At 39.2% G+C, this 17,120-nt stretch overlaps 2 protein-coding genes across 2 annotated transcripts in view; one reads left to right on the top strand and one right to left on the bottom strand.

Annotated features, from left to right (window-relative positions):
- FGF14 (fibroblast growth factor 14) overlaps positions 1 to 17,120 on the bottom strand; it is a 782,690-nt gene that overhangs the window by 552,913 nt on the left and 212,657 nt on the right. The window lies entirely within an intron of this gene.
- LOC142490580 (uncharacterized) lies at positions 162 to 15,962 on the top strand. Its single transcript, XM_075592993.1, has 3 exons — positions 162 to 792; positions 1,156 to 1,890; positions 15,934 to 15,962. The coding sequence occupies exons 1-3, from the start codon at positions 696 to 698 to the stop codon at positions 15,960 to 15,962; spliced, it is 861 nt and encodes a 286-aa protein (XP_075449108.1). The 5' UTR covers positions 162 to 695.

Genomic DNA, 17,120 nt, shown 5'->3' with positions numbered 1-17,120 from the left:
ACTAATTACAGCCTCATTTCACGGTCAACTTAGTTCACACCATTTGCACCTGTTTCAAGTCATTGAAAGGTGTGGCTGATTAGGCTTTTTGGGGAAGGGAATACCTTTCTTACAACCTGAATAGCACAACTGAAGTTAATCCCACTCATTTGAAAGCTTAACTCTAGCTACTAAATGCCCCAACAACTCATTACTTATCAAAGCGTACGTCACACATTAGTTCACTCATATCTATAGTTGAACTACTATGAAAGACACATTATCACACACTGCATGTGTTGTCTTGTTGAGTCACAGCCACATTCAGGTGTGCCACATCTTCGATTAATGTACCACACATATCCTCTACCAAAAACAACACTTTTTGCAATATGACCACCTTCATGATAACCATTGTGAATGGTCATCTCATGATAGTTATGTACATTATGATACTGATATCACTACACAACATATGATTTTTAGGTACAAATTTAATGTATTTTTCCTCACGCATTACTGCAGAACCATAGTATGTTGTATGTTAGGGAACTCAAAAGTTCTAAGTACACAGGCATGTACATTGTTATTACAACTATTTATGTTCACTTTCACACACACATTTTGGGTTAAGGAAATGATGCTGTTAGATACTCATAAATACAGAACATACAATAACTGTTTGTTCAATATTTACACATGTAAATGTAAAACTAATGTTATTGTTATATATAGTTGCCCCTGGAGGACATGTGTCACCTGAGATGGAACAAGTGTCTTCACCTGGGTCAGCCAGCTCAACACTACTAGAAGGTGAGTGTATCATTTGCTGGCCATATAATATGTGCTCTTCTATATGTTATGTTGTCATGTGCATTATTTGTTTTGCACATCTTCTTTAAATAGGATTACTTAGTGTCAGTGAAAATTAAGTGTAAGGCAACATGTATTGTGTTAGTGATGTTAATTATCATGTAGGACTTCTGAGTTTAGAGCAACTTTTCATTCATTCATATTTCATACTGAGTCCAAACATTATTCGTAAGTCAAGGTAGTTTTTAATGAGGTTATAAAACGTATGCTAACATGTTAGGTGTTACTTTGGACACAGTACAATTACATAGTAACACAGCATACATTAACATGCCATTTAATAATGTGTACATTTCTTTTTAGAACATCATGGTGATGAGGATGATGAGTATGATGAGGATGACGCCACAGAAGAGACTGAAATACAATCATGTGACCATGAAGAGGTGCCAATAGAAACTGTTGTACCGCCAAATCGTCCATCAACTTCCACATACGATGCAATTGTAGCTTCAGAGGGAAAAATAGTGGACGCAGAAAATCGTCGCCATTCAGACATGATGACAGTGCTGGAAAGGATGATTGGACTGCAGGAAGAAACAGTATCACAATTGGCACATCTCCACAGAGTCTTCATTGAAGTGCCTAAACAGTTGCAAAAAATCAACACCTCATTCGAAGCATTAGTTGTTCAGCAAACACAAGCTAATTACTGGAGAATGACTAATGTACCACAATTCAACACCTCCCAGCCAGGATCTGTTCATGCAGGTCAGTTTTCACCACATTCATCTGATATTCATTCACCAGGCCCAAATGTTACCGGTCAAGTAGCAGACATTGCTGTGCAGGTTCCTGATGACATCCTACCGCTGCCATCTGTACAAATTCAGCAGCAGACACCTACAAAGGAGGCGACAAAAACAAAACAAGACACACATGAAACAGACCAACCATCACTTGTGCAGTGTCTACCAACTTGCTCACATGTGTCACTGGGCACAAGCCCTGTCCGTGAACAGTCACTACCCAAAAGCCCTGTAGGTGAGTCGCTGCCCAAAAGCCCTGTAGGTGAATCGCTGCCCAAAAGCCCTGTAGGTGAGTTGCTGCCCAAAAGCCCTGTAGGTGAATCGCTGCCCAAAAGCCCTGTAGGTGAATCGCTGCCCAAAAGCCCTGTAGGTGAATCACTGCCCAAAAGCCCTGTAGGTGAGTCACTGGCCACAAGCCCTGTAGGTGAGTCACTGGCCACAAGCCCCGTAGGTGAACAGTCACTGGCCACAAGCCCTGCCCGTGAAGTGCCAGAGGCCACTCAAAGTGGCTCTGTTGTGCCTAAAGTTGGTGGCAAAAGAAAAAGGAAAATTCAAGAGACAACAAGCAGGCCTGTTACTCGCTCGCAAAAGGAACAAAAAAAATAAATGTTATAATTCAGAAAATATGTCTTTGGCCTTGTTTTGTTGACTTCAGATTATCTAATTACTATTGTATGTATGCTGAAGACTGTGTTGTTTCCAAACTTTCAACTATGTTCTTGTACACGTGAAGTTTTGGAAATGTTAACACTCATAATTAATTGTGTTATAAATATTTATGTTGTAATCGTCTGTTCAGTAATGGTCCACCAGGAGCCAGTTGCTAAGTTTAGAGAAGCTGCCATTGACTTTGCAGCAAAACATTGCATTTGGGTGTGTTAATTGATGTAAGAATTGCATATGCATATTAGTCACATGCAATTATTAAAACACCTAAGTAAGTGCAAACATCTTTCTTGTACGTGTACAGCAGGATTATGTGTAAATTATTACTTACCTTTGCCTTGCTTGGCCATTGTAATTTTGTCCTTTAATCAGTTGTGTGTTCGTTTCTATAACATCTCAGAATGTATAATAATATATATACACACACACACACACACACTGAGTGAGTGTGAGAGTGTGTATATATATATATATATATATATATATATATATATATATATATATAGTACTATATAAACTGGTATACACAAACTAATACACTTCATGCTTCCTTGTGAAAACACTATTTTAATAATACAGGCCTAATGTTTGAGAAATATCCTAAGTATGAGACTCTAACAGTATTGTGCTTAAACAAATGTTTATTACTTAATTCAATCATGTTTCTCACCATTTAAATAGGTTTCATACAAGGTATACTTAATGCCATCAATGTTGTGTGTACTCCTGCAATATAAAAAAAAATAAAATATTATATATAAATATATATATATTTTTATAAGAGATATATTTATATATATATATATATATATATATATATATATATATATATATATATATATATATATACACACGTATTTAAACTCATGCAGACAGGGAGTTAACCAGACTTTCACATACACACAGAAATGTAAGCGGGGAAAAAACATTTCTTTTTGCAGGTGTGTTTTTACTGATATGCCTGGCTAAGAAATATTTTCACACACTGGTCTTTGTTAGTTTTCAAAAAAACACTATGTGAACGCATTCACAGTCTAGGGATGTTTTTCACAAACGAGATAAAAGAAGGAGAAATGTTTCTCCCACAGTCCCATATCACGAACCACAACTGTTAACCCAATTAGACAAACAAATCCAATTGGCGTTTGAAATAAGGAGTCAAAGTAGTTACTTTTGTTGACCTTGACAAGGAAAAACAGGAGTTTGTTAGCCATTCAGCACATTCATTTTGATGAGCAAATAACACAGACCTGCACACAGCTTTTGTGCTACTCAGACATGGCTGATGAATTCGTTAACAATATTAATCCCCTTTTAGGGTATAAGTACATGATCTGTGAAGCCATCTTGAACAGTCGCGGACAGAAAGCAAGCACACGCCAAATCGATGATTTCATTCGAGCAAAATATCCTTATTACCAAGACCGTAAGCATGCACGGAATTTTAATTCCTCAATAAGATTCACTTTATCAAGTAATGACTTTTTTGAACGTGACCAGGATAAGCTACAACACACCTATGGTTTCTGGAAGATTGCCCCGGAAAAACAATTTATCCTGAAAGACGGCACTTATATTGTCGTGAAAGGCATATTTATTCCTAATGGCAATAGCAATGTATCCGCTACTACTGATCCGTTTGAATCGATACGTGCTGCAATATCTGCAGCCTCCATTCCTGAAACCCACATTGTACAAGAACAAAAGTACTATGATTATGTACCAAGCCTTTCAGCTGAAATTGCATTGGAATGGGAACCGGAAGAAATGAACCTACCTCCCGACCAATTATTTGAAGAAAGCAGTGGCGATTCCTATGAGCGCATCCTGGAGGAGATATGTGCCATACTGGATTCAGCGGTTGGGTTAAGCGTGGATGAAAATGGCTTGCATTTCTGGAGCGACCAGTTGCAGCCAGGCGAAGAGTTAATTCTAGAAGAATGGTAAATATAACAATCGTTATGCGTTGACTCTGCGTTTAAATTTTTTTTTTTTTTGTAACCACCATTTTCACTTTCAATGCGTGGATACAGCGTAACATTGCAGACTGCATAACATGTAGCGATCACAAACAAATTGTTTCCTAATACAATATAGTAGGACCTGAAAGAGTAGTACACATTGCTGACGGAATAAATATACGTACTTTCCTATCCCTTTAAACATATTAGCAACATTTTACCATTACTCTAACACATACCTGTTTTGTTATCATGCAACATCTACAACATTGAAAACCGGGTCCACCACGTATGACGTGGGACCCTTGTCATGGGCCAAGGAGTCCTTAAAAAGGATTAGTGATGTAAGTCCCGCCCCCAAGCGACGTGCGCGCCTCAAAGCCTATTGGCTGTCATGTTTTGTTATAGTAACGGTAACTGCAGTGTGTGATGCGTGCGGCTCAGTGTTTGTAGGCGTACCCTGGGCGTTAGCCGAATGTTAATTGAGTGGGAGGAGTGTTAGCGTGCGTTTCACGCTGGCTTAACATGACGTCACACGTATTGCATTTGCGCATTGTGTTATCGGCCGTGCTTTCTGTTCAAACACGTCTGTTTAAAAAGAATACAGATGTACTCGTTTAGAACGAATGTAGTTTCGTCTTCATTGTATTTGAAATAAAGATGTTATGTTTACTGGTATTTTCAACATGTATTGAACGCACAACGTACGCTTTGTTTTGCGCATGCGCTAACAGTTAGTGGAGCCAAGCGTGAAGTGCGTGCGCACACAAAGATGTGCGCGCACATCTTTCAGTATACAGGCAACGTTCACTTCTTATACATAGTTATGCCTGCTACAAATTTAAAGAAACATTACATACTGATGAACAGTTTTACTTCTAACATATAAGTGACTGACGTGTGTATCTACACAATCATATAGAGCTGCGTAACGCGTTGTCACGGATGCATATCTAGTAAGGTGCCATCTTTGACCATCATGTGTTTGCTGTATTTCAGAGATGTCGGGGAAGATACAATCGGATCAATGTATGATTTCAGAAGAGTCTACCTTTATATGAGATGATTGTGAGGAGGAGCCACCGACTACTATACTACATATGGAACTAATTTTATATTGCTTGCAGCGCTTATTAACAAACAATTAAAAATGTGATACCCTTATGCCTATATTGCATAAGCACTTAATTAACATAATGATGTTGCAAAAGAGTGCCTCATGAATTTTTATTGAGTGTTCTTTAATGACTACTAACATTTTATGACATGGTGTGTTTTATATATAACAACCATTCCCACTCTGCTAACACATTTGTGTATTATAATATGTAATGGAACGTATGACTGTCGAAACTATGTAACAATAATAATAATAATATGAGCATGTTCATGTATAGGGCTGCTAGTTGTACGCAGCGATTTACAGACACATGTTTCAGCCTGAGGTCCCTGGCCCGTGGAACGTACAAATGTTTTTTTTCCGCATGAGGCACAGGGAGATAAAGTGACTTGGCCAAGGTCACAAGGAGCCCACACCGGGAATTGAACCAGACTCCCCTGCTTCAAACTATCAGTGCCAGTGTGTGTCTTTACTCACTGAGCCACTCCTTCTCCCAATGTAAAGGACACTTACAACCAAGTAGCCATTTATTTTTAAAATCTCTTGTTACATGGGTATGTAGATAAAATGGTTTGGGACTGTAGCAAATAATGTTACTGGCCAGATGTTATGGTCCCCTCCAATGCATGATGTTCTGAATATGACATCACCATCATGTTATGAAGTACGTTTCTGTGTATATTTCATTAACCTAACTAACTATAGTTTACTGTGTTTATTAATCGTTTTGAAATACATAGTATAGTCAATATGATGATATAAGCTACCATAATAAAGCTGGTGTTATCATTTGTCGGTGTTATACATGGATCCTACACCAATTGATAGAGACACAAACAGTTGTCTTAAAAAGTGTGTCTATGCTAGTGATGAATGTGCTCCCGTAAGTAAACAAATAAGTACAGTTATCCCCTTTTCTCCAACCACCTCTATATTACATTAATGGAATTTATAAGGAAACATACATAAAATGTGATGAAATGTGAGTAATCATTTTGTAATACAATGCACATGAAAGCTCAAGAGTAGCTAAATGCATATACATGATACAGAAAGTACATATATGTAACATTTGTGTTTAAACCAATATGTTGTGTTTTTAGTTCCAATAATTATAGGAAGATTGAGGTAGCCACATCTTATGAGAGATGTCAGCAAATATACATACCATGATCAGTCATACTGGAGATATACCTATAATGCAAAGGAACAATATATAAATTGCAAACATTGACATGCCATCTTCAGTACCGTAAACAACACAGCAAAGTGTGTATTTGGTGTTAAATGTACAACACCATGTATATTTCATGACATTCAAAATGTAAATCAGCCTGGTGTACACATCATATGGATGTACATGTTACACTGCAACAATAACATTGTATGTAAGCATACTAGAAGCATGAATGATTATGGGCATAATATGTGTTTTGTCTTAGCATAAGGAATAACACAATGCTAAAATATTATTGCTTTGTTACCCAAGTTGTATTCACATACACACAACTAAAGTACAATTGAAGAGGGATTATATAACCTGTGCAACAATAACATACCGGTGCCACATCCCTTTGTGCACACAGCAGAGAAAAGAAAGGTGTGCAACCCATATTCATCTGTGTCCTAACAGAAGGTTATATAAAGAAACATTATTGTTAATATAACATAATTAAACTATAAAAGTAGTACTAGGAACATATGAGTTTGTACTTACAAGAAAAAAATGAATTGATGAGATTCTGTCGTGTCTGGCCACCACTGGCTGTTTGTTCATTTTCAGCAGCTACATGGGTGGGATGCTCGTCTACCACAGGCTCAGCTAGGTCTGACTGTACATTGTGCCTCAGTGCAACATTGTGCAAAATGCAACAGGCAAGGATAATATCAGACACTTTTTGAGGCTTGTATAGAAGAGCCCCACCAGTTCTGTCCAGACACCTAAATCTGGTCTTGAGTAGGCCAAATGTCCTCTCTATAACAGATCTTGTAGATATATGGGCTGCATTGTACCTGTCCTCTGCTTCAGTTTGAGGGTTTAGCACCGGAGTCAAGAGCCACGGCCTAATTCCGTATCCTGAGTCACCTATAATGAATGGAGCACACATAAGCTGACATTAGTGATCAAATTGTACAATGCCAACATTCCTAAATCAACATGTGTTTTGTGTTAGAACATGTAAATATGTACTCACCCAGCAGCCAACCAGGTTCAAAATGTCCCTCTTCGAACGCATGGAAGACTGAAGAGTTCCTCAGGATAGAGGAATCGTGACTGGAACCAGGGAACTTGGGTACCACATGCATTATCCTCATCGTGGCATCACATACCACCTGTACATTGAGTGAATGGTAGTGCTTCCGATTGCGGTACACATGCTCACTCTGACTAGGTGCAATCAAAGCAACATGTGTGCAATCGATTGCACCCAGCACAGATGGTATCCCTGCTATATTATAAAAACCAGTCCTGACTTCCAGCCACTCTGTTGCCTCTGTAGGAAAATGAATATAATTCCTAGCGCGTCTATTGAGTGCAGAGAGAAACTGGGTCAAGGCCCGCGAGAATGTAGATTGCGAGACCCCGCCCACTATGCCCACAGTTGTCTGGTATGACGCGGAAGCAAGATAATGTAATGAGCACAGCATTTTAACAAGCCCAGGGACTGCACGACCTCTGGCTGTGAAAAAATCTAAATCCCCCCTTATCTCCTCATAAAGAGCTAAGATTGCTGCTGAACTCAAACGATAGCGACTTACAATCTCCTCCTCACTCATCCCATCTAACAGGGTTCTCTCCCTGTACAGACGCGGACGAGGCACAAGTTGTCTCCTCTGTCTTCTCCTCTGATCTCCTGTCCCTCTACCTGTCCCTCGGCCTGTCCCTCTCCCTGTCCCTGTCGTATCCGCGTCACTGTCACTGTCCCTCGGTGTGTCCCTACCTTGCCCTATATCATTCTCTTGATCAGCAAGCATGTCATAGAAAAGAATGTTCCTGCATCTCCTAAACATTCGCAACATTTTGAAATGAGTAGCTGTGAATGAGCAGGTAATGTGCGTCCTTTAAATAGGTATGTGATGATGTCAGGTGACATAGTAAAATGCAAGGTGTTACATTAACATAATAAAGTACTTCTGTGGCAAGCTGTGTGCACTTGTTGTTCTAAGTATTTGTTGTGTGTATTCTGCAGGGAATGATGATATTTGGCAATGATGTGACGTGAAGCTTTGTACAAAGATTGCTTGCAAATAAATAGTTGCATGTGCAATGCATGTAACACTTGTGAACGCAAGAGTCAGTCATGTAATGAGACAAAAAGGCTGAGATTGACGTGGGAAAAGTTTTGTGTAACATGTGTAATTATCCATGTTATTGTGACATGTTGGCAACAATGAATAGTCGTGTGCATATGCATGCATTTGTGTAAGGAGGATAGTTGGTATAGAATGAGTTTACAAGGTGTCCCAATGCTGAATTACTGTACATGTGTGTATAAGTTAGGTTGAAGTGCTTGTAATGCAACGGTTACAATGTAAACATGCAATGTGATTGAGCGTCCAATAAGTGACGTCATGAAAATAGGGAGGACCCAAAAGTATATGTAAACATGAGAAGACAGATGTACATGAACGTTTAAAGATGCGTGTCACATTACAAGCATTGTGTAATGTAAAGGAAGATGAATATACTGTGTATGTGTGACATGTGTGACATGTGTGACATCATGTAAATAATTGTCGCTGAGTTGAGTAAAATGTGTGATATGATGTGAGGTTCTCCTTTAAGAGTGTAGTATAGTATTTTCCCTTGCCACATCATCACATGATGAGTAATGTGACCCGCAAATGCTGAAAACATGTAAAAGTCGAATGTTATGCAAATAAGACACATCAGCTGTGACACAATGCAGGGAATGCCCCCACACTGTAATGCAAATCCCCCTTGTATTGTGAGCAATGAAACGTAAACAGTACTATACTGTTATACGTCCCCGCTCCATTGACTTCCATTGATGTACAGAAGATTTTTTTTTTCTAAGTGCCGTTCCGGCAGCCTTAGCGATCGTTCTCCCGTCCAAACTGCCAACTTTAGTTGGCGGGAGAAATCGGCCATAACATCTCAATTTCGTAGTGCCGATCAGCCCCGATAAGCTGTTTTTTTTTGTTGAATCCAGCCGATTTAAAAAAGTGGCGATCAGTGTCGAAAACAGGCTTATCGGCAGGCGACTGGCCATAACCAAATTATCGGCTCCGAAACCTGGCGATATGAAGCACTTATCGGCGCTTACTGAATCTCAAACCCAATTTTGGCTATAACATGGCCATATTTCCCTTATCAACGCTTACTGCATGAGGCCCTATGTCTCTTCTTTGTAGTTCATTCCTATTTATCCTGGATAGCACCCCTCCAGTACGTTAATTAATAAGCTGAACAGGGCCCCCCTCCCCCTCCCCTCCCCCCTTTTCTCGTTACATAGACTTTTAATGATTGCCACATTTTTTTTAGGTGAAGCTTGAGGATTTATGTGTACATTTTCTCAAAGGGCAATTTTCATCTTGGTCGAGAACTTTGGCAGAAATGTCACACATCTCTACTCTTTCATCCTAGAACTTCACAATAATTGTTCTCCTATTGTAACCCGATCAAAACATAATAAAGCATTTCAGCGTAACTGATGGCCTTTATTATCTATACTATGTTCTCAAACATTAACATCACAATTTACATCTTTTAATAACTTCTCACCCTAAATTAAGCTTTACCCACCAAAAAGACAGGTATCCTTAACTGAACAGCAGTTCATCATTGTGGGGTTAATTATCTCCTTGGCTAGCTTGCAGTTACTTACGTGATCTGACCCTCTGTCATATGATAATTCATGAACCACCATCCCCATCATTATCTTATTGCCAAAACAACAATTTTGGCATCATATATTAGTTCTATTTCAATGTTGATCCGTGGTTGACCCCTTGGGTTACCTTTGTGGTTAGTATTGAATGGCAATGCTTCACTAACCACTAAGGTGGCCAAGGGGGGTAGGTAATGTAATTTTATGTTTATAGTAACCCCTTTGTAGCCCTTTTTGGTCAGCTACCTGTAGTCATGGGAATCCATGACTATTTTCCCTGTGGGCTACTAAAGGGTTAGTATGTACTGCAATGTATTTGAATTACTATTTAATCTATTTCAGGTTGTTTTAGCTTATCTTGCCTATGTATATAATGTTTCCCGAAATACACACCTCCATAGGTGCTGCCGATATTTAAATTATTTCCAAATTAATACCAACAACACCACACACGTAGATGGATCCATACTACTAAACAGCACTGAACAACTAAATGACCACAGAATATATGTACGGCAGTAGTCTGCTGGAGACAGATTGATGTTAAGGTGACCTGTACATTACCCGAACTGTGCCAGTATGCCAAAGGCACGAAACGTAAGGAAAGAGGGCTCCTCATAGTCGGAAAAGAGAGCTCAGTGGCGCCACTGGCACGCATTAAAATCATAAATCCTCTGGAATAGTACAACTAGAGTGATATAGCCCGACTTACTGTTTTCCAGTCCACGAGAACTTGCGGCACCGGTGTCACCCAATGCCTCCAAAAACAATAAGGATTAACGCTTCTGACTGGGACTCCCTCAGTATTAATTTTCTGACAGAAACTAAAGAAAACTAACCTGCCTCTCTCTCCGTCTCACCACCTCTGCGACTCTCCGTGTCCCCATCAGAAGCTGGCTCCGGTCAGTGACGTAGGATGACCTAATATGGATATGTCCATTTTAGGTTATCCTACATCACTGACCGGAGCTGACTTCTGCCAGGGAGACACGGAGAGGCAGAGAGGCAGAGAGAGGCAGGTTAGTTTTCTTTAGTTAAAATCCAAAATAAATCATACCAGTGCACTGTACCAGCACCTATTGTTTTACAGGACTGCGTACCGGACTATAAGGACTACTTTCACCACTGGGAACACAAATATCTATCTTCCTCACATTTTATTTCCCTTTTGTGCTCTACCCCCTCTCATAGCCTTGTCATCTAACCCCATATTTTCCACTTCTCCAGCCGCAGCTGACCTATTATTTTTTCCCCCTTAAACATAATCCATGTTGGCCTGAGTACAGGTTGTTTGGGCCCGCAGTCATGCTGCCCTTATGCTAATGGATCCAGCACTTCCTCTATTTTGTAGCACATTTATATGCTGTATACATATTAATAGAGTCAATTTATTCATTCTGATTTGAGACTGCAGATGAGTAAATTCTACTCTTATTCAGGGAAGTGAGTTTTCGCCCTTTGTCTAGTTTTATACCATTTGTACAGAATTATCCCCTTTAATTTTACAATGTTTCCAAACTTGTTAAGTACATTTTTACTTAGTTACTATTTAAAACAGCAGTCTGTGCTGATCGTCATTTACTTTGCGCTTTGTTTCTCTTACATTATAACCGTTAAGATCTCTTTTTCCCCTTTCCAAAGCTGTCATTGTTTTTTTTTAATTTGATGTTTCCTTCAGGAGATATTAATGTTTGAAATATGAAGTGTCCGGATGGTTAAAATTAAGTTTTCTCCAGAGCCCAGTGCAGTCTAAAGGTTACCATGGTAACCTCAGAAGCTAGCGCTTCAGAAAATACTGTTTTGTGACACTAGAAAAAAACATTTAAAAAATAGAGCAGGACATGCTCAGGGGGCAAGATACGAATATTATAATATATAACTCATATGGGTTTGTGGTTGGGATTGGTGCTTTCAGGCAGCAGTTATTACAGGTAATATGCAAAATCCTATTGCTAGCATGTTTTAATTGATTGCGAAAGACCAAGTGTATTTGCTGCACAGATAAGTAAGAGGCATTCAATTTCTGACTAATGTTTTGCAAAAGCTTCAGCAATATGATACCATTAAATTACCCACACATGGCCACACGCCAGCAGTTCTCTCCCAGTCTACCAAGTACTTATCTTTTAATGTTCATCAGTCCAAAGGGAATATCACTGACATTGTTATGGCTTTGTTTTGACGGTCTTTTCGATACCACTTATATAGTGCTCATGCTGCCGAAGCCAAGAAGAGTAAGTTGAGAAACGTCTCTGCTTCCATCTTGTCATGTCAAGGATGTTCCCTGCTTTCAGCTAATGCACAGCTGAGAAGCATATACGTAGTTAACTAACTGGTATATACAAATACAATCTTGGTTTACTATTTAATCATTCATCTTAAAGAAGTTGAGTATGTGTTTTGTTCCTAATCTAATTGCATTGACCAATACAATACAGAGAAATGTAGATTCAAATTTAAATCACTGTTGATAGGCTCTACTTTAACACTGCATGGCTTTTTGTCTGAGCTTTGGCTTGTTGAAACAACAATAAAAAAGAAAAATGTGTAAAGCTAGAGCATTGTGGTATTGACTCTACATATTAATGAAGGGTTTTTATAAATCACCATTCTTATTTTCATTACTAAAGATTTAACAGCTTGAATTAAGAAAATAATGCTTTCTCGCTTGCTACAAAAATGTATTTTCCACTAACGCTTTCACTATTAAAATAGTCTGTCTGGTATATATGATTAAACAGAGAACTTGCTGTCACCATAGATTTGGGGATTTTTGTGTGCAAATAAGAGGTAAACAATAGAGCACAATAGATATAGAAATTAATATTTCCCATTACAATATGTGCACCTGGAAACTCTTCCCGTTCATCCCCAAATCGCAACCTAGTGCACATGCGACAAAATTGGAGCAAAGTGTCTGACTGTGTTGGCACGAAGAGGCCCAAAATTATCTCTTTGCTCTTCTTTTGCTCCAAAATTGCTGTGATATAGCTCCCCCTTAGATTTTTCATCTATAAAAGAGAGGGGATTCCCTTATTCATTTTTACATGAATACCTGTATAGCCATGCATAATAATGGTATATTACTTTCCTCTCTGTTGGCAGTAAGTCCTGGTAAATACAGGTATGCCAGCAGTAGTTATGGAGGTTTTACCTCACCCCATGGTGAGGTGCCCTATGTACGGAGGGGAGTGGCTGTATGCTCTGAGTCTCTGGATAGTGACATCAGGAATGCGCCTGCCTCCTGAAGTATATAAGGCACAACACAGTTAGTTTCAGTGTGTTCTAGCAGCTGTGGAAAGCTGTTGGGAAGTTGTTTTGTCCTGCATAAGGGATTGTAGGAACACTTTGTGACCCTAGTGATGTAACTAGAGGTCCAGGTTGACCAATCAGCCTGTCTAAGCCACACTGTGTCCAGGGACCTGGCGCAGAGAGGATCTCTCTAGGAGAAGAGGGAATCCCACTTCAATTTAGGAGGGCGTACCTGGCGAAGGGACAGCATGGAGAGATGTGCGGCTAGAGCCGGCAGCTGCATGGGGCAGTCTGCTACATCACCGTCTACAATAAAGATGACCTTGTTAACGATACCCCGACTGTGTGAGTGTGAAGTTACTCCGCAGTGGATGGCACCACCCAGAAGGAGTTCCTCACCAGGACCATCTCCCTGCGGAAGCATAGACCCTGATGAGGTGGAGGCGCTGCACATGATGTAAGTTGAACTCGCACCCACTACCTCAGCTACCTACCCTATTGGATATCCCCTAATACCATCAAGCGGGAGACTCAGGAGCCCTGTTGCCTGCAGGTGCACCACCAAACACACACGTAATGGGGGTTGGTTATTAAAGTACCCGGGCCAATATGAGATTGGGGGGGGGGGGAAACCCGTTACACCTGTAATCTTTTAGTACCATAATACATGGAAAAGTAAAGTAAAATGTGATTCCAGCAATAAAGGAGTGTAGTATTTCCTTACTTCTGTTCCCAGTGTTATACAGTATGTTTGTTCTATGGTACGTCACTATCCCACTGTCTCCATGCAAACTTTTCAGAAGAAATATTGATTCATTGTTTGTGGCCATGAGTCATGACCATATATTGATATTCACGATTGCTATATACGTACCGAACATACAGTACATTTTAAGGGAGAGGTGGATACAAAGCATAGTGTGTTGGTTTCAGCAATATTGTGATTAGATAGTTACTGTAACTATGCCATCATCATTATAACTCTACTACTTATCTACCAATAAGGACTAGCAGAACGCATAGTGACAGCTTGCACTTAAACAAAAAATCTGTGTTGTGTTAACTGCGATTAATGGTTCTGCCTGCTTTTGAATAGATGACGTGAGAATAAAACCTGACAATGTTGTGTATTTACAATCCCATACTGTATGCCTTGCGGCATTAAAACAGTTCAGTTCATTAACTGAGAACTAAAAAGTGCGACTGTGCTTTTTAAAATAAAAAAATAAAACAGATTTTGCTATTTTGGTCTTTACTACTTACTAAATTCATAAATATTCTCTGTATACTGTAGGAAACCAGAGATGGCATCTTGTAGTTTTTTTTTAACAGTTTAAAGCTGTCTGTCATTAACCTCAGGAAAATAAAAACTGAATAAATATTTATAATGTAATTTGTTAATTTTCCCCAAAAAGTAGTTTAGATAGGTTGTTCCACCAATTAGGCATTGTATACCTAGAAATACCTAGTACACTGCACCAGCAATGTGCAATTCCCTGGTTTGTATGCTATAATTATGTATTTATTTTTAAAAGGATAAGCAGGTGATGTCTCTGAGAGCCATCAACTTTAAGACATATTAAAGTTTTCATTTTTTGTCATCGCTGGGATAAAAGAATTGCCTTTGATACATTAACTAAACTATTAGGACCTCCTCCTAATTATGTTTTCCAAAGAATCACCATCAATTATTGCATCACCACTAATTTAATAAGTGAAAGCCAAAACTGAAATATTATTTTGTCTAGTACTATAAGCACTTGAGCTAATGACAAATACAGTTACAGACTGGTAGGACTCCCAAATCAGGTAAAAATACATCAATCTTACAGTACTAGAAAAGGACAGGTCAATATCCATCATACCACCATACTGCATAGCTTTAATAGTAATTAAAATATTTCTAAATATTTTAGGGTACAGGATTCTTCCTTTGGACGAGTATGGAGACCTTCAAATAAACCACAGTCGCGTGCTGTTAATTTCAAAGAGTTCTACTACTTTGTGGCCTGAACAGTACAAATCTGAACAAGCCTTCTGCAGGTGGTTGTAGGCAAGGAAGGGCTGACCTACTATAGATAACTTGAGAAGGGTCAATGTTTGCTGTTAATGTGGTACGTCTCCTTTTTAGGGACTGTCATAATTTAGAGTAATACCATTTGTCACAGCAAGTACAAATGTATGTTTTTTTCATAAGAACTAGAAAGGGCATGCTGGGATCAATCCACTTATCTTTGTTGCAGTAAGTTGCTTAGCTTTAAAGGAGGATCTGATATTCATGGCACCCTTTGTATATTGCCTTTAAAATTATGTTTTGTGGATACCTATTTGTGCCAAACGACATCTCCAGTTACATATATAAATGAAGCAACAGATTTGCTTTCTATTTTATTTGTAAGATATAGCATTGTCATTTGGAGGATTTTAACTACCTAGCAGATTTAGTGCCAATTTTTTATTTATTTTTTGTTTTGTTTCAGAGTTTCACAGTGAAGAAATGGAGAATTAGGAACATGCATTTCTGGTCTCCAATTGCTACAGATCCTGACTAAGAGCATTTAGGTGCACAAGCCACTCCAGCAGTGTACAGCTGAACGAGAATAGGGTGTGAAGGGGAAGCTGCTGGGAAAGGTGGTAGGGAACGTACAAGTTAAAAGAACATAATGAAAACGAAGAGGGGGCGAATTGGTTAGAGTTAAAAATGTGGGGATAGGGTGCTGCGAAGATAAAAGAGCAGTTGATCAGTTTGTTTATAGCCTTCACTCGAAGCCTCTGCTACAGTCATTTGCTATGTGGTTATCTGATTCTAGATCACGTCTTTCTCAATGTGACTCGATGTGACTGTAACAGTAAGATATTATTTTCTAACGTGTCTTTTGGGATTAACAAAGAAAAAACAAATAGATGAGAGCACAAATAAAACTTTTACTGTTCAAAAACTGTTTATATTAACCAATTGAAGGATTTATAAAAACTCATTTATTGCACAGACACAGCAGCCCTCACCTGCATTGTATGTATTTTTCTCCCCTACCAACCATTACTCTATATTATCTATAATGCTTTTCAAGATTCAGTATTGCTAGTAGAGAACTTCTGCTCTACGGAAGCTTCAGTTAGTAAAAACTGAAGTAGTCACCTAAGTGTTCTCTAATGTTGTTGTAAACAACCCCTAATAATCTTATACGGCCCAATGCAGCTTTTCCAAGGAATCTAATTTCCCCAACATAACCTTAATCAGTAGGCAATGAACGCCTCCTACAAGTAGTCACAGTGGAAGTAGGGCTAGGTATTGATACTTCTGATCTTACAGTGAGCCAGCTGAATCAGTCACCAGTTAAGATGCACTGCAACCTATGATCTCCACATTCCTTTCTTTGGGAAATAGTGTGAAATGTTCCCTTAATCAGTTTCATTATTAATGTAGCCCCGGTAAGAAATGGGGGCTGTATGTCTTTCTCCTACTGGTGTAAGTCCTGCTAAAGGCAGGCCGCCAGTAGTTATCATGGGTTTCCCCCACTTCAAGCCCTGCCGTGATTGGTGGAGGTAGGCCCCTGACTCTGTGTGCAGGCATGAGACACAGGGGAGGGCCTGCTGACTTCATGAGGGGTGGGGCTGACTAAACTTAGTCCTGCCTGTTCCTGTAAGTGACAAGCAGTTCTGTCCT

The sequence above is a fragment of the Ascaphus truei genome, chromosome 3, assembly GCF_040206685.1.
Source record: "Ascaphus truei isolate aAscTru1 chromosome 3, aAscTru1.hap1, whole genome shotgun sequence".
Lineage (NCBI taxonomy): Eukaryota > Metazoa > Chordata > Amphibia > Anura > Ascaphidae > Ascaphus > Ascaphus truei.
The sequence above is the reverse complement of the archived record's forward strand: the minus strand, read 5'-3'. Positions and strand labels throughout refer to the sequence as shown.

Excerpts from the sequence above, each read along its gene's own strand:
- LOC142490580 (XM_075592993.1), top strand. The coding sequence starts at position 696 with ATGTTATTGTTATATATAGTTGCCCCTGGAGGACATGTGTCACCTGAG. Across the intron at positions 793-1,155 it reads CAGCTCAACACTACTAGAAG|AACATCATGGTGATGAGGAT; the intron begins GTGAGTGTATCA and ends ATTTCTTTTTAG. Across the intron at positions 1,891-15,933 it reads GCTGCCCAAAAGCCCTGTAG|AGTTTCACAGTGAAGAAATG; the intron begins GTGAGTTGCTGC and ends GTTTTGTTTCAG.